Raw genomic sequence first — 19,334 nt, 5'->3', positions numbered from 1 at the left:
CCTGTATGAGACATGCAGACTGAGGGCTTCAATTTAAGAACACAGAAATGGGTCATGGGGTTAACTCTTTTCAACATGCAGGTAAGTCCTAGAAGTCCTTTTCCCTTGCCTCCTCACATACCTCCCCCTTCTTAAATCGAGGAGACAGACATGGTCCCAATGTTGGAGTCCTGACTGTCGTCTAGGCCCGAGGGTCTGCGAAGCTTGATATTTGTTTCCTCACATCTGGATAGCCCGTCAGCATTGTGATGTTCTCGTCCCTTTTTGTGAGAAATGGAAAAGTTGAAACTTTGTAACTCCAGACTCCACCTCAACAACCTCCCATTTTCCCCCAAGGTTCTGTTTAGCCAATACAACGGGTTATGGTCAGTGACAACAGTAAATTCTTTCCCATAAAGATATGGTTGTAGCTTCTTTAAGGCCCAGACTATGGCTAGACATTCTTTTTCAATAGCCTACGCCACTATCTCTCGGTCAGCTAGTTTACGGGATAGACAATTGGATGTTCCCTACCGTCTTCTCCCACTTGACTCAACACTGCCCCAAGTCTACACCCTGATGCGTCTGTCTGCAAAATAAACTTTCTGTTGTAGTCAGGGGCAGCCAAAACTGGGGCTCGAGTCAGCAAGTCTTTTAAGGTATTGAAAGCTTGCTCACACTCAACAGTCCATTCAATATTTCGAGCATAGCTCTTTTTGGTCAAGTCCGTCAGAGCCTTGGCCACGGTGCTATAATGTGGTGTAAATTTCCTGTAAAAGCCAGCGACTCCAAGGAACGCCCGCACTTGTTTCTGGTTGACAGGTTGGGGCCAATTGGCAATAGCCTCCACCTTTGCCGGATCAGGTCTGATAGCACCTCCCTCGACCCGATGTCCTAGGTACTGAACCTCAGCCATCCCCATCTGACACTTATCTGGGCGTATGGTGAGTCCAGCCTGTCTAATCCTCTTGAGCACTTCTGTCACCTGAATTAAATGCTCCTCCCAGGTATGGCTGAAGATGGCAATGTCGTCTAGGTAGGCTTGGGAAAAGTCTTAATGACCTCCTGGAGGGGTGTCAAGCATTCGCTGGAATGTGGCAGGGGTGTTCTTCATCCCGAAAGGCATGGTAGTCCACTCAATGAGTCCTTCCGGTGTGATGAAGGCAGAACGCTCCTGTGCCTCTTTGGTAAGTGGGATTTGCCAGTAGCCTTTGCTCAAGTCCAGTGTTGAGACAAACTCAGCCCCTCCAATCCGATCCAGTAGCTCATCAACACGGGGCATAGGGTAAGCATCGGTGGTGACTTCGTTCAATTTGCGATAGTCTACACAAAACAGTGTGGTTCCATCTTTCTTGGGAACCAACACAACCCCAGCAGCCCAAGGGCTTTTAGATGGCACTATGACCCCCAAAGCTAGCATCTCCTCGATCTCAGCCTTTACCTGCCTCATAACACCAGGAGACATCCAGTAAGCGACTTGTTAGATGGACCTAGCACTTCCAGTGTCAACATGGTGGGCGGTCATATGAGTTCGACCAGGTAGACAAGAAAACTGGGCCTGTTCAGCCTCTAAGATCCTCCACATCTCTTGCTGCTGGGCTGCATTCAACTGTTGTCCCACCTGGACTGATTCCACTCCTTTCTTCTCTTCAGCAGCTCCCAAAAGGTCAAGCAATGGATCAGTTTCTATTGTCTCCATCGGAGGACAACATACCGCCATTGTTACTACTTGACGATCACGATAGGCCTTAATTCGATTTATATGGAAGGTGCGTAGGTACTTCCCTCCCTTATCCAGGGCAATCACGTAATTGACCGGTCCGGTGTCCCTTACCACGGTGTACGGTCCTTCCCACGTGGCCTGCAATTTATTCGCACTGAGATAAGCACCATTACTTTTTGTCCTGAATGCAACTCTCGGTCTTGAGCGTGGGCGTCATACCATTTCTTTTGTCTCTTGTGATTCCCTGAGATGCTCTTGGGTTAACTGTAGCAATCTTCTCATGCGGTTCTGCATATTCTCCGCACATTGTAAAATGGGCTGCTGGTGTTCTTGGAAAGTTCCATCCCAGCTCTCTTTGACCAGGTCTAGAGACCCCCGCACTTTCCGCCGTACAAAAGTTCAAATGGGGAATATCCAGTAGACGCCTGTGGGACTTCCTGATAAGCAAATATAAGCTGTTGCAGGGCTCTCTCCCAGTCCCTCCCTTCAGACTGCACGTAAGCTTGTAGAAGTCTTTTTAGCGTTCCATTGAAACGTTCACAGAGTCCGTTCGTTTGAGGATGATAAGATGTGGTCCGAAGAGGTCGAACCCCCCACTTTTCCCACAGGGTTTGCATTAGTAGGGTTTGCATTAGTTCACCTTGGAATTGGGGTCCTTGATCTGTGATGACTTCCTGCGGGTATCCAAGCTGACTGAATATGTCCGTCAATGCTTGCGCAACATGTTCTGTGTCAATAGAGGACAGGGCCACAGCCTCAGGATAGCGTGTGGCAATATCCACCAGCGTTAGAATGTATTTTTTTTCCCGTATGACTAGGAATACCTAATGGTCCGACTAGGTCTATGGCAACACAGGCAAAGGGCTCCCCTATAATAGGTAATGGGTGCAGAGGAGCTTTTCGCTGGGGCTTCCCCAGTCTCTGGCAGGTATCGCAGGTGTCGATACTGCTTAACGTCTCTAGAGATCTGTGGCCAGAAGAAATTCCGTAACAGTCGGGCCAGTGTTTTACGCGTGCCAAGATGCCCGGCCGCTGGAATGTCATGAGCAAGGGCTAGTAATTGTTCTCTGTACGGTGTAGTTACCACCAACTGTTTAGTGGGTATGATTGTTTCCTGTCCAGACCACTCGGTACAGCAATTCCTCTTCCCAAACTATCTTGCTCCCATCGGCTGTTTCCAATTCCAGGTCATCTGTGCTCCTTAATTTACTTAGGCCCAACGGACAGACCCTTCTCTGTCGAAACTCGCTCCGGTCCACCTCCCCCAAGTCTATCTCTGAAGTACTGGACAAGGGACTGGAATCACTCACCATTGTGGTCGGGGTAGGTTGGTTCTGTTCTGAATCTGTCACCTGGGTCACCACTTGAACGAAGCGTGTCACCAGTCCCTGTCCCAGATCATTCCCGAGGATGACCTTTGGCTGGTAGCCCCTTGAGTACTCTGGCCTCCACGATTACTTGATCTGCTCCCCAGTCGAGATGTCTCTTGGGACAGGGATATCGGTCTGTTGTCCTTGTACATACTGTCCAGGAATCACCCGGGAGGTGGGAATCAGGTCTGGCTCAATCAATGTGAGTGAGGCCCCAGAATCCCGTAGGCCCTGTACCCGCTGGTCCTCTACCAACACAGGCTGTAAGTGCCCCTGCATATTCTGTGGAGTTGCCTGCTCCTCCCCCAGAACCAGGTCTACAATATACACCCCATCCATCATCTCGACCGCATCTGACTGGATGACTGCCTCGCAATAATCCTCCATGGGGTAACATACCATAAGTGTCCTGGTTGATTGCAGCGGAAACACTTCCAAGGTTCTGGGTTAGCCACTTTGAATCTGGGTAGTTGATCCTTTACTACTATCATTGATGCACGGTTCTCTGTCAGGGAGCTTCTCCACTCGTGGGGGTGTTGTACCACCTTTTGCACTGAAGACTCTCCATTGGGGACGGTTAGCTATATATTCATCAGTCCATTCTGCAGCTTGTTCAGGTGTGCTGGGCTTCCGGTCTGCAACCCACTCCCATATCTCTGGTGCCATCTTAATCATTAGTTGTTCTACCACGATTAGGTTGACAATCTGCTCCACGGTATAGGCCTGTCAAACCTCGAGCCATTTTCCACAAGCTTGCCGTAGCTGACTGGCAAACTTTTGGTAGGAAGCAGTCCCACTTTTGCTCAGTGTCCTGAATTTGAGACGATAAGATTCTGCAGTGATCTGAAACTTAGCCAGCAATGCCTTCTTTATACAGGTGTAGACTCCACATTCCTGGGGAGTTAGAGCCCTGTAGGCTTCCAATGCCCTACCGGTGAGACTTGGCCCCAAGTACTTGGGCCATTCAGCTGGCTCTATACCGTGCACTCCCATGAGATTCTCAAAGATCTGGAGGTGAGTGTCAATGTCAGTTTCATTCTCTCGAAATGTGGGAACATCCTTAAATCCCAAGCGCCGCTTCTCTTGTTCAGCCCCTCTGGGCGACAGAACAGTTCTGCTGCTAGTAGTGATTTGTACCCCTAATATCGCTTGGATCACTCCAGCTCTCTCTTGTGTAGTTGCACTTTCACCTAGCGCCCCCAGCCAGCTCTGTAGTAGGGCGGGAGTAGCGGTGGTTGACTCAGGTAACCTACTGGAAGAAGTGCTTCCACTGCCTGTCGGCCCTTCTTCATCATCACTCAGGTGGTCGGGATCCTCTGGGTGTGCACGATCCCACTCCAACAACAGCAGTACCAGAATCTCCCGGGTGTCAGTCCCATTATATGCAATTCCTTTCATCCTGCAAAATCATTCAGGTGCAGTTTCCAGGCTGTCCGGTAAAACTTCTCCTGCTCTCTCATAACGTTTTCAATTTGGCCACCGGTTGCAACTCCTGACTGACTCTCCATGCTGATATTCTCTGGTGTTAGCGTTGCTTCTACTCACTCCCCTGGAATTACTGCAGGAACTGTGTGACATCCCACCGCTGCCGCCAAATGTGAGGATACCGGGTGACCTGGGGTTCAGGGATCACACAGTGGAGTGGGTTATAATGAAGGCAAGATGAACTTTATTCATGAAGACACAGAAATCCTGCAAACAGTAAGCAGGGTTATATCAATACAGTCCACTCAGAGTTCAGCAAAGTCTTTTCCAGTTGCTATATATCTCCTCCCTACCTGGCCAGCAATGACAGCTGTAGCAGGGCACACAGAGCTGCTATATCTCTAAAGACACAGAGGGGACAACACCCCAACCTCCAGAGTCACACTGTACTCACACACTAACCCACAATTCCCCTTGCTGCACCACCCTACTTCCCTCTCTCTCTCTCATTGGTGGGCCCTGGTGTCAGTCTTTCCAGAGAGTAAGGAGGAGGGCTTTGTAACTGGAATACTCCCTTGCTGTCTGCTGCTGACAAGCTTCCTGTATGAGACATGCAGACTGAGGGCTTCAATTTAAGAACACAGAAATGGGTCATGGGGTTAACTTTTCAACATGCAGGCAAGTCCTAGAAGACCTTTTCCAGTGCCTACTCACATCTGTATCACTAGAATAACAGGGATGATTACATCTGTATCACTAGAATAACATAAATTATTACACCTGTATCACTATAATAAGTATCATTGACTGAATGCTAAGCACCTGTACATTATGCACAGGGAGTAATGACACAGGGGAATTAAAGTAATAAATGAACAAATGGGTATAAAAATAAGAGATCTCAAATTGTGAGGTATGAAAATATATAAAAACTTTAATAGTCTCAAAACCAACCATATACTTAAAGTTTGTTCAGATTTAAATTAAAACCAGGTTTAAGGAGAAAAACCCCAAAAAACAAAAAAAAATTTACAATTCTTAGCAATTTATGGAGCAGCAATTCATTAAATCAAGTGGTCATAACGTATATGAAGATAAAAATATTATGGTAGAGTTACCTTGATAACTCCTTTTCTTCAAGGTTTATAGGGTCCACAAGGATATTATGGTTGGAAGACCAGGCACCAAACAGTTAAAGCTTTTGCTCCCAGAATGCCCTGGGCCCTCCTCCATATATACCCCACCCCCTAGCCATAGGTCTTCAGTTTAGCTAACAAGCCTAAAGGTAGGAGAAGGAAGAGAAATCGTACACCAGAAACACTCTTACATAAGATGAGGGAATCTGTGACCAAAAGAAAATCACCCAATGAAGCATTCCCAATGGTCAGATAACGACATTTGATGTGTTTGCATTTTAATGCAGTCAAAAATCGCTCAATCGTTTAAATCTTTGGTAAAATTGTTCAAATCGTTCATCTGACAGATCTGACAAATCTGACCGTGTGTATGCTCCATAACACTTTAAAAAATCTGACAGATAATCTGACAGAAAATCGTTCATAAAATCGTTGTGCGTGTATGCAGCTTAATTGATTAACTTTACACATCTATACTTTACACTTCACTATCACCTTTTTTCCTTTTTCATGTGATGCCCTGGGGATGGTCCTTAGCTGGATTCTTTTGGGGTGCCCTGCGCCTCAGATGTGAACCCCTGAATGTTAGGGACGCCGGTATAGAGGAGCCTTGATGCTGGCCTGGCGCTTAATCATATATTTACAAATGTATGCAACTAATACTTCTGAATTTCTATCATCATGTAGGATCCAAGTATTTTTGCTGATATTATTGCAGTGTCCTGGAGGGAAAATCCTTTTTTTCTAGGCTTCACTTACAGAAAGATCAGGAGCCTGAAAAGCTGGAATAACAATTTCTTCATTTACATGAAACCGGGACACTCCCTTAGGAAGGTAACCCTCCCTTGTATGGAGAACAGCTCTATCCTGGTGAAAAGTCAAAAATGCGGAGCGACAAGACAGCGCTGCCAAATCTGAGACTCTGCGAGCAGAAGAAATAGCGAGGAGATAAAGGGTCTTCGCTGTCAACCACTTCAAATCTACAGAGTCCAGAGGTTCAAATAGGGGACGCCTGTAGCCCCCTTAAGAACCAAAGACAAATCCCACGGTGCTGCCAATGGAACAAAAGGAGGCTGAACTCGCAGGACTCCTTGGAAAAAAAATTCTAACATCTGGTAATGAAGCAATCTTCTTCTGGAACAAGACTGACGTTGCAGTAACCTTTACTTTCAAAGTGGCCAGGTGGAGACTCTTGTCTAACCCTGCCTGCAGAAAAGCCAGTATCCTGGAAATCCTAAACACCTTAGGATCATATTCCTTATGAGAACACCACTGACCAAAAAAATGACAAACTCTGTAATAGAGGCGGGCAGAAGCATCGTTTTAATTACAGAACAGGAATTCCCTTCACTTTTAGGATGGAAGATTCGAGAGCCACGCCGTCAAAGCCAAACGGGGCAAGTCCGGATGTCGGCAGGAACCCTGCGTTAGCAGATCCTGCCACAGGGGAACAGGATACGGTCTGTCTACTGATAGATTCTGTATGTCGGTAAACCAATGATGTCTGGGCCAAGCCGGAGCCACCAGTATTACTGTTCTGCCTTCCTGCTTGAATTTCCAGAGTAGTCTTGGGAGCAGGGACATTGGAGGAAAGAGATATGCCAGCTTGAAGTCCCATCTTACTGCCAGTGCGTCCACGCATGCTGCTGATGGGTCTCTGGACCTGGCCCCGTACCTAGGGACCTTGTGGTTGTGACGTGACGCCATGACATCTATCTCTGGTAGACCCCATTTGTTTACCAGGAGCTGAAACAGTCCCGGATGGAGAGACCACTCTCCGGCATGTACTGTATGTCCTGGCGACGTAGGAAGTCTGCTTCCCAATTGAGTACTCCCAGAATGAATATTGATGAGATGGCCGGAATATGGCGTTCTGCCCAAATGAGAACCTTTGTCACTTCCTTCATGGCCGCAAAACTCCTTGTGCCTCCCTGATGATTGAGGTGGGCCAGTGTAGTCGCATTGTTGGACTGGATCTGGACAGGGCTGCCCTGGAGCTGGTCCTGTGCCCTGACAAGTGCTTTGTATACTGCTCGCAGCTCCAGAATGTTTATTGGCAGACTACTTTCTTGACTTGTCCATCTCCCCTGGAAGGTGTGATGTCCTGTCACTGCCCCCCATCCGCGAAGACTGATGTCCGTGGTGAGAAGCACTTAATTTGGAATCCAGAATGGGCACACCTTGTTTAGATGATCCTTTTTTAGCCACCACAGAAGGGAGTGATGAACCTCTGGAGTGAGAAAAATCACCTGGGACCGTATTAAATTATGCTGTCCGTTCCAACTGGAGACAATCAACCTTTGCAGAGGCCTGGAATGGAACTGAGCATACCCATCCATGTCGAAGGTTGATACTATTGATCCCAGGACCTGCATTGCTGACAGAATGAATACTCTTCGCTTGCATGTGTATTCGCTTTGATAAGGCCACAATCTTGTCCTCTGGTAGAAACCCTTTGTGCCTGAGAATCTAGCAATGCTCCCAGATGTACCATCTGCTGTGTTGAAGAAAGGGATGATTTCTTCCAATTGATGATCCAGCCGTGCCTCTGTAGGCAGGCAATGGTCAGCTGAAGATGTTGTTGCAACACCCCCGGAGTCTGTGCCAATATCAGAAGGTCATCTAGATATGGCAGAATTCTGACTCCTGTGACGCCTGAGATAAGCCGTCATGACTGACATTATATTGGTAAAAACCCGGGGACCCGTAGATAGGCCAAAGGGTAAAGCCTGAAATTGGTAATGTTGCTGAAGGACAGCAAACCGTGAAACTTGCTGGTGGGATGGGATAATTGGAACATGCAGATATATATGCATCCTGAATATCCAGGGAAACTATGTAATCTCCCGGCTCCATAGCCAAAATAATTGACCGGAGAGTTTCCATGCGGAATTTGGGAACATGAATAAACCTGTTGAGGGTTTTTAGATTCAAAATAGGGCGATATGTTCCATTCCGCTTCTGGACAAGAAATAGATTGGAATAATAACCCCTTCCTTGTTGGGACACAGGGATTGGGACTATTACCCCTGCCTGTAGCAGGGAATTAATGGCTTCCTGAAAAGTCAAGGCCTTGTCCACATCTGATGGAGGCTTTGTGGCAAAAAAACTTCTGTCGGGGATGTCTCTTGAAAGTGAGGGCATACCCCTGAGAGATCACTCCTCAGACCCAGGCATCTGTAGTTGCTTGATGCCAATAATCCGCAAACTGGAAAAGTTGGCCTCCCGCCCTGGAATCCCCAAGGAGGAGGCCCGCTCCATCAGGCCTATGGCTGAACATCAGGCCTTAGTTTGTCGTTTTGACTTATGAAAACTAGACGGCCTAGAAGAAGTCTGTACTTTACCTCTTCCCTGAGGACGGAAGGACTGTAAAGAAACCTGCCTAGCACTACTGTGTGACGTAGATGGCAGACCTGCTGACTTTGAAGCCGCCAGAGTAGAAATTATGTTATTCAACTCTGCTCCAAAAAGTAACTTTCCATGAAAATGTAAAACTTCCAGCACCCTCTCTGATCCTGTATCAGCTTTCCAAGACCTTAACCACAGAGCCCTGCGTGCCACTATTGGAGCTGCTGATGCCTTAGAAGCTAAAATTCCAGCATCCACTGCAGCTCCCCCCTGTATTTGGGAGATATTAATCATCTGTTCTCTGGTAGTATTTGGTAGAGAATTTTCCAATGCTCCCATCCATTCTTCAACAGCTTTGGTTACCCAGGCTCCGGCTATAGTTGATGGGTAACAGCTCCAGATAATGAGAATATCGCCTCAAGACAGGCTTCAATCTTTTTATCTGATGAAATAGGCAATGTAGCATTTCTGATTAAATGCGTTACATGAGCATCCACAGTAGGAAGGTGGGAATGTGTACAATGATTTTATCCTCCTATCTACATAAATCCTACATTATCAGGGTTTCCCCATGCCTCCTCTATAAGCTCAGTGAGCTGTTCAGACACAGGGAACTCGTTTTGACCACCTTTTGGTGGTGATTAAACACTGGAGTCTTCTTACTCAGAGCCGGTTCATCATCCTGAATATCTAGGACTGGTCTGACCGCCCCTCACCAAAGTAGTAAACAGTAGATGGCTGATCCTCCGCCCCAGAAATAGATCCTGGAGAGGAATCCTGTATATTATCAGATTGATGCGTCTGAATCCATATGTTGGGCAGACTGATATAAAGACAACTTACGTTTAGGCGCTTTAGTCACTACTGGTCTGTTATCACCATTAGATGGTGCCACACTTGGACTAGAATGGCCATCATCATCCCTTATTGCAGAATGCCCATGAGGTGAAAACATATGTGGACACCCCATCCTAGGAGGCATCGTTGGAGTAGCCAAACGATCACAACCTGCATCATAACCTGGGACAAAGAGGTAACCCAAGATGGCTCCTGTCCAACAACAGGTAACCGGACTGGTGAGGTGGCTCTTTATAACAGACAGCACACAGACCATCCTTTATATCCTGTAATGATACATATGCCATAGATGATTTACATGATACCAGCACAGGTGTGTTCCCTTTAGCTTTTGACATATTCAAAGTAAAGGCAACAATTGCAAAGTTATGTGACAGCCTTCACAAAATCTCACTAAATGTGATGTACTCAGAAAGAAATAACAGTGATGGGTATAACTGACAGTGTCAATAGCAGCTAGCAACAGTCACATACAATGCACATGTAATATAATTACAGTCACACACTCTGCCCATGTAATATAATTACAGTCACATACACTGCCCATGTAATATAATTACAGTCACATACACTGCCCATGTAATATAATTACAGTCACATACAATGCACATGTAATATAATTACAGTCACACACACTGCCCATGTAATATAATTACAGTCACATACACTGCCCATGTAATATAATTACAGTCACATACACTGCCCATGTAATATAATTACAGTCACACACACTGCCCATGTAATATAATTACAGTCACATACACTGCCCATGTAATATAATTACAGTCACACACTCTGCCCATGTAATATAATTACAGTCACACACTCTGCCCATGTAATATAATTACAGTCACATACACTGCCCAGGTACTATAATTACAGTCACATACAATGCACATGTAATATAATTACAGTCACATACAATGCACATGTAATATAATTACAGTCACATACACTGCCCATGTAATATAATTACAGTCACACACACTGCCCATGTAATATAATTACAGTCACACACTCTGCCCATGTAATATAATTACAGTCACATACACTGCCCAGGTACTATAATTACAGTCACACACTCTGCCCATGTAATATAATTACAGTCACACACTCTGCCCAGGTACTATAATTACAGTCACATACAATGCACATGTAATATAATTACAGTCACATACAATGCACATGTAATATAATTACAGTCACATACAATGCACATGTAATATAATTACAGTCACATACACTGCACATGTAATATAATTACAGTCACACACACTGCCCATGTAATATAATTACAGTCACACACACTGCCCATGTAATATAATTACAGTCACACACTCTGCCCATGTAATATAATTACAGTCACATACACTGCCCATGTAATATAATTACAGTCACACACTCTGCCCATGTAATATAATTACAGTCACATACAATGCCCATGTAATATAATTACAGTCACACACTCTGCCCATGTAATATAATTACAGTCACACACTCTGCCCATGTAATATAATTACAGTCACATACACTGCCCATGTAATATAATTACAGTCACACACTCTGCCCATGTAATATAATTACAGTCACATACAATGCCCATGTAATATAATTACAGTCACACACTCTGCCCATGTAATATAATTACAGTCACACACACTGCCCAGGTACTATAATTACAGTCACACACTCTGCCCATGTAATATAATTACAGTCACACACTCTGCCCATGTAATATAATTACAGTCACATACAATGCCCATGTAATATAATTACAGTCACACACTCTGCCCATGTAATATAATTACAGTCACACACACTGCCCATGTAATATAATTACAGTCACATACACTGCCCAGGTACTATAATTACAGTCACATACAATGCACATGTAATATAATTACAGTCACATACAATGCACATGTAATATAATTACAGTCACATACAATGCACATGTAATATAATTACAGTCACATACACTGCACATGTAATATAATTACAGTCACACACACTGCCCATGTAATATAATTACAGTCACACACTCTGCCCATGTAATATAATTACAGTCACATACACTGCCCATGTAATATAATTACAGTCACACACTCTGCCCATGTAATATAATTCCAGTCACACACACTGCCCATGTAATATAATTACAGTCACACACACTGCCCATGTAATATAATTACAGTCACATACACTGCCCAGGTACTATAATTACAGTCACATACAATGCACATGTAATATAATTACAGTCACATACAATGCACATGTAATATAATTACAGTCACATACAATGCACATGTAATATAATTACAGTCACATACACTGCACATGTAATATAATTACAGTCACATACACTGCCCATGTAATATAATTACAGTCACATACAATGCACATGTAATATAATTACAGTCACATACACTGCACATGTAATAGAATTACAGTCACACATACAATGCACATGTAATATAATAACAGTCACATACAATGCACATGTAATATAATTACAGTCACATACAATGCACATGTAATATAATTAGTCACATACAATGCACATGTAATATAATTACAGTCACATACACTGCCCATGTAATATAATTACAGTCACACACACTGCACATGTAATATAATTACAGTCACATACACTGCCCATGTAATATAATTACAGTCACATACAATGCACATGTAATATAATTACAGTCACATACAATGCACATGTAATAGAATTACAGTCACACATACAATGCACATGTAATATAATTACAGTCACACACACTGCCCATGTAATATAATTACAGTCACATACACTGCTGCCCAGGTAATATAATTACAGTCACACATACAATGCACATGTAATAGAATTACAGTCACATACAATGCATATGTAATATAATTACAGTCACACACACTGCCCATGTAATATAATTAGTCACATACACTGCACATGTAATATAATTACAGTCACATACACTGCACATGTAATATAATTACAGTCACATACACTGCCCAGGTAATATAATTACAGTCACACATACAATGCACATGTAATAGAATTACAGTCACATACAATGCACATGTAATATAATTACAGTCACATACAATGCACATGTAATATAATTACAATTGGCTCTAAATTAGCTACCGCAACGCAAAGGAATGGTAGGACATAGAGCACTATAAACCTTAACCTAGGGAGAGGTATACAGGGAGACTGAACCGGACCCTCCTGAGCCCAACAGCTACCGGGTGCACTGAGCGTGGACCATAAGTATCTCATACACGTGGAGGGTAGGCGGAGCAACCCTAGACACGCGAAACCCTTCGTAGGGACTGCGTATGGGTCGGGGGAGGAGCTGCCGGGGGAGCGCCTACCTCCCCTACGCTGCATTAGGCAACTGGGTACGCTGGCCACGTGGCAGCAGATATGTATCTGCTACCGATCTCCGGCGTCAGACAATAGATAAGGCCCGGCTGGTGTAGTAAGGACGCGGACAATCCCTGGTCCTGACAGCAGCGGCTTCTGGTGCGTCTCTGTCATAAGAAGCCAGGACTGCAGTGCGTGCAATTCCCCATATGCGAGGAATCGCCTTACCTGACATCTCCGAGAATCCGGTGCAGTCCAGGTCACAGCATTGCCGCTAGCCAAGCTCAGCCGCGACCCACCGAAATCACCAGCACAATTACTGATGTTGCGGCCCCACAGAGGTAGATGGAGTCACAGTACATGCGGCTTAATACAGATGCTTGGTATTGCTAAACAAATAAATAAAGCTTAGGACTGTCTGAGCCCGTTACATGTGCGTATATATGGAGGAGGACCCAGGGCATTCTGGGAGCCAAAGCTTTAACTGTTTGGTGCCTGGTCTTCCAACTATAATATCACCATGGTATCCCTGTGGACACTATGGACCCCGAAGAAGAAACATTCCAGTCTTTATCATTAATGGAACAGCAATTCATTAAATCCTATGTGCGGTGCAGTGGTGACGGCCTATCCTATGTGCGGTGCAGTGGTGACGGCCTGTCCTATGTGCGGTGCAGTGGTGACGGCCTGTCCTATGTGCGGTGCAGTGTCTGTCAGCCTGTCCTATGTGCGGTGCAGTGTCTGTCGGCCTGTCCTATGTGCGGTGCAGTGGTGACGGCCTGTCCTATGTGCGGTGCAGTGTCTGTCGGCCTGTCCTATGTGCGGTGCAGTGTCTGTCGGCCTGTCCTATGTGCGGTGCAGTGTCTGTCGGCCTGTCCTATGTGCGGTGCAGTGTCTGTCGGCCTGTCCTATGTGCGGAGCAGTGTCTGTCGGCCTGTCCTATGTGCGGTGCAGTGGTGACGGCCTGTCCTATGTGCGGAGCAGTGTCTGTCAGCCTGTCCTATGTGCGGTGCAGTGTCTGTCGGCCTGTCCTATGTGCGGTGCAGTGTCTGTCGGCCTGTCCTATGTGCGGTGCAGTGTCTGTCGGCCTGTCCTATGTGCGGTGCAGTGTCTGTCGGCCTGTCCTATGTGCGGTGCAGTGTCTGTCGGCCTGTCCTATGTGCGGTGCAGTGTCTGTCGGCCTGTCCTATGTGCGGTGCAGTGTCTGTCGGCCTATCCTATGTGCGGTGCAGTATCTGTCGGCCTGTCCTATGTGCGGTACAGTGGTGACGGCCTGTCCTATGTGCGGTGCAGTGTCTGTCGGCCTGTCCTATGTACGGAGCAGTGGTGACGGCCTGTCCTATGTGCAGTGCAGTGTCTGTCGGCCTGTCCTATGTGCGGTGCAGTGTCTGTCGGCCTGTCCTATGTGCGGTGCAGTGGTGACGGCCTGTGCTATGTGCGGTGCAGTGGTGACGGCCTGTCCTATGTGCAGTGCAGTGTCTGTCAGCCTGTCCTATGTGCGGTGCAGTGGTGACGGCCTGTCCTATGTGCGGTGCAGCGGTGTCGGCCTGTCCTATGTGCGGTGCAGTTTCTGTCGGCCTGTCCTATGTGCGGTGCAGTGTCTTTCCGTCTGTTCTATGTGCGGTGCAGTGGTGACGGCCTGTCCTATGTGTGGTGCAGTGTCTGTCGGCCTGTCCTATGTGCGGTGCAGTGGTGACGGCCTGTCCTATGTGCGGTGCAGTGTCTGTCAGCCTGTCCTATGTGCAGTGCAGTGTCTTTCCGTCTGTCCTATGTGCGGTACAGTGGTGACAGCCTGTCCTATGTGCGGTACAGTGGTGACAGCCTGTCCTATGTGCGGTACAGTGGTGACAGCCTGTCCTATGTGCGGTACAGTGTCTGTCAGTCTGTCCTATGTGCGGTACAGTGTCTTTCCGTCTGTCCTATGTGCGGTACAGTGGGGACAGCCTGTCCTATGTGCGGTACAGTGGTGACAGCCTGTCCTATGTGCGGTACAGTGGTGACAGCCTGTCCTATGTGCGGTGCAGTGTCTGTCGGCCTGTCCTATGTACGGAGCAGTGGTGACGGCCTGTCCTATGTGCAGTGCAGTGTCTGTCGGCCTGTCCTATGTGCGGTGCAGTGTCTGTCGGCCTGTCCTATGTGCGGTGCAGTGGTGACGGCCTGTGCTATGTGCGGTGCAGTGGTGACGGCCTGTCCTATGTGCAGTGCAGTGTCTGTCAGCCTGTCCTATGTGCGGTGCAGTGGTGACGGCCTGTCCTATGTGCGGTGCAGCGGTGTCGGCCTGTCCTATGTGCGGTGCAGTTTCTGTCGGCCTGTCCTATGTGCGGTGCAGTGTCTTTCCGTCTGTTCTATGTGCGGTGCAGTGGTGACGGCCTGTCCTATGTGCGGTACAGTGGTGACGGCCTGTCCTATGTGTGGTGCAGTGTCTGTCGGCCTGTCCTATGTGCGGTGCAGTGGTGACGGCCTGTCCTATGTGCGGTGCAGTGTCTGTCAGCCTGTCCTATGTGCGGTGCAGTGTCTTTCCGTCTGTCCTATGTGCGGTACAGTGTCTTTCCGTCTGTCCTATGTGCGGTACAGTGGTGACAGCCTGTCCTATGTGCGGTACAGTGGTGACAGCCTGTCCTATGTGCGGTACAGTGGTGACAGCCTGTCCTTTGTGCGGTACAGTGGTGACAGCCTGTCCTATGTGCGGTGCAGTGTCTGTCAGTCTGTCCTATGTGCGGTACAGTGTCTTTCCGTCTGTCCTATGTGCGGTACAGTGGGGACAGCCTGTCCTATGTGCGGTACAGTGGTGACAGCCTGTCCTATGTGCGGTACAGTGGTGACAGCCTGTCCTATGTGCGGTGCAGTGTCTGTCGGCCTGTCCTATGTGTGGTGCAGTGGTGACGGCCTGTCCTATGTGCGGTGCAGTGTCTGTCAGTCTGTCCTATGTGCGGTGCAGTGGTGACGGCCTGTCCTATGTGCGGAGCAGTGTCTGTCAGTCTGTCCTATGTGCGGTGCAGTGTCTGTCGGCCTGTCCTATGTGCGGTGCAGTGTCTGTCGGCCTGTCCTATGTGCGGTGCAGTGTCTGTCGGCCTGTCCTATGTGCGGTGCAGTGTCTGTCGGCCTGTCCTATGTGCGGTGCAGTGTCTGTCGGCCTGTCCTATGTGCGGTGCAGTGTCTGTCGGCCTGTCCTATGTGCGGTGCAGTGTCTGTCGGCCTATCCTATGTGCGGAGCAGTGTCTGTCAGTCTGTCCTATGTGCGGAGCAGTAGTGATGTTATGCTGGTAGTGTGGCGATCCCTCAGCTCGGGGAGAGTATGACAATGCTTCCGTATCCCCGCAGACAGCCCGGGCAGCGGGAGCGCTGACACCTTGGTACCGGACACCATTAGCGTTCCTAGATTACTGTGACAAATAAAACTGAAATCAAGGCGTAAGGAGCAAAATAAAGAGCAAGGATTGTGTATGTGATGATGATAGTGTTGATAATTGATAAAGTGGAGAGAAATAAAGTACCAGTCAATCAGCTCCTGTCAATGTTACAGACTGTGTTTGAAATATGGCAGGGAAGCTGGGTACACAGTAGACTTTGTACCCACTTCATCTATCGTGCGTGATGGATCCGGCGTGGGTGCCGGCATTCGCAAGTGCCTACACATAGAATATGAGAAAAGGTGAAAATACGGAGATTAGATAGAGTGGAGGAGGTTCCCTAATTTTGGGATAAATATAAATACCTTGTAAATAGCCGAGCGTTGGTTATGCCGAGAAGCGTCGCTGTACTTCCTTCCACGAGCAGCAGACACCCCTCTCGCAGACCCTGCACGTGTACAGCTGTAGTTAGTAACCAGAAAGAAAGAGACCCTACAGTTGTAGTAACCCCGCAGTATATGGCAAAGGTCATAAGAGGCCCCTAATAATCTGCCAGGAATCCTGGAGGAAAATGGCGGCTGCAATGACATTCCATGGCGTCACCCGAACAGCAGAACTGACTGGTCTGAGAGTAATCTAATCCTGACTGCACTATAGTGACATGTATAATACATGACTATGTACCGCTCACTGCCTGTATATGGCGAGATCGCATCCCAGGGAACCCCCAGCAGGGCAGGAGAATGACCGTCATATTCATGCTCATTTTATTTACGGCTGATACCAATTAATGGCTTCCGCCACTTCAGGACCCGAAAAAGAGGCGGCAGCGCGGGAAGCCAACCGATATCTAGCAGGAATGAAGTTCTAGTCCTATGTAGGACGTTAGGATCACTCCGTAATCACAATAGACACACCTATACCTGTGGCGGCAGGTGGCACAGGTATGCCCATATGGTGAAAAATCCTCGTTCCCGTAACGTTCAGATCCATGAGGAGGTAAAATGTACATTTAGGACAGTTATTTCCTGCTCGGATAAAACGTCTCCAATATAAAAGACCCACAGCATGTAATCAGCAGCAAATATCTGCATGCCCCAAAACTGCCCCCACTTAGGTGATCATTAGGGGTGCAGCTTCCTGGATTGTGGTGGTCACTGTGGATAAATGGGGCCTGGTCTGGGCAGATCATGGGCTCCTGGGATATCTGTATCACTATTATTAGGAATAAGCATTGTATGGCCATGTTATATGTACCCCTTGTAATGATCTGTGTAGGTGCAGAATCTAAGGTTGGACACCAGAAAGACCAGGCGTTCTGTACGGTTCTATCACACAGGAAGAGTCACTGAGATGTGAGTGCAGTATTTATACACAGAGAATGACCAGGCGTTCTGTACGGTTCTATCACACAGGAAGAGTCACTGAGATGTCAGTGCAGTATTTATACACAGAGAATGACCAGGCGTTCTGTACGGTTCTAGCACACAGGAAGAGTCACTGAGATGTCAGGGCAGTATTTATACCAGAGAATGACCAGGCGTTCTGTACGGTTCTAGCACACAGGAAGAGTCACTGAGATGTCAGGGCAGTATTTATACATAGAGAATGACCAGGCGTTCTGTACGGTTCTATCACACAGGAAGAGTCACTGAGATGTCAGTGCAGTATTTATACACAGAGAATGACCAGGCGTTCTGTACGATTCTAGCACACAGGAAGAGTCACTGAGATGTCAGTGCAGTATTTATACACAGAGAATGACCAGGCGTTCTGTACGGTTCTAGCACACAGGAAGAGTCACTGAGATGTCAGTGCAGTATTTATACACAGAGAATGACCAGGCGTTCTGTACGGTTCTATCACACAGGAAGAGTCACTGAGATGTCAGTGCAGTATTTATACACAGAGAATGACCAGGCGTTCTGTACGGTTCTATCACACAGGAAGAGTCACTGAGATGTCAGTGCAGTATTTATACACAGAGAATGACCAGGCGTTCTGTACGGTTCTAGCACACAGGAAGAGTCACTGAGATGTCAGGGCAGTATTTATACCAGAGAATGACCAGGCGTTCTGTACGGTTCTAGCACACAGGAAGAGTCACTGAGATGTCAGGGCAGTATTTATACATAGAGAATGACCAGGCGTTCTGTACGGTTCTATCACACAGGAAGAGTCACTGAGATGTCAGTGCAGTATTTATACACAGAGAATGACCAGGCGTTCTGTACGGTTCTAGCACACAGGAAGAGTCACTGAGATGTCAGGGCAGTATTTATACACAGAGAATGACCATGCGTTCTGTATAGTTCTAGCACACAGGCAGAGTCACTGAGATGTCAGTGCAGTATTTATACACAGAGAATGACCATGCGTTCTGTACGGTTCTAGCACACAGGAAGAGTCACAGAGATGTCAGTGCAGTATTTATACACAGAGAATGACCAGGCGTTCTGTACGGTTCTAGCACACAGGAAGAGTCACAGAGATGTCAGTGCAGTATTTATACACAGAGAAAGACTAGGCGTCCTGTACGGTTCTAGCACACAGGTAGAGTCACGGAGATGTCAGTGCAGTATTTATACACAGAGAATGACCAGGCGTTCTGTACGGTTCTAGCACACAGGTAGAGTCACTGAGATGTCAGGGCAGTATTTATACCAGAGAATGACCATGCGTTCTGTACGGTTCTAGCACACAGGCAGAGTCACTGAGATGTCAGGGCAGTATTTATACACAGAGAATGACCAGGCGTTCTGTACGGTTCTAGCA

The 19,334-nt window shown here is 47.0% G+C and overlaps 1 protein-coding gene across 1 annotated transcript in view; it reads right to left on the bottom strand.

Annotated features, from left to right (window-relative positions):
* The window catches only part of LOC148433684 (alpha-aspartyl dipeptidase-like), an 87,838-nt gene that overhangs the window by 10,234 nt on the left and 58,270 nt on the right, over positions 1 to 19,334 (bottom strand). The window contains exon 8 of the mRNA XM_088465840.1: positions 16,925 to 17,007. Coding sequence (XP_088321966.1) covers positions 16,925 to 17,007 — 83 coding nt within the window. The remainder of the gene's footprint in view (positions 1 to 16,924; positions 17,008 to 19,334) is intronic.

Source organism: Taudactylus pleione, unplaced genomic scaffold (genome assembly GCF_031769625.1).
Source record: "Taudactylus pleione unplaced genomic scaffold, aTauple2 ptg002175l, whole genome shotgun sequence".
In the NCBI taxonomy this organism is placed as follows: Eukaryota; Metazoa; Chordata; class Amphibia; order Anura; family Myobatrachidae; genus Taudactylus; species Taudactylus pleione.
Note: the sequence above shows the minus strand (reverse complement) of the source record. Positions and strands in the feature narration are given on the sequence as shown.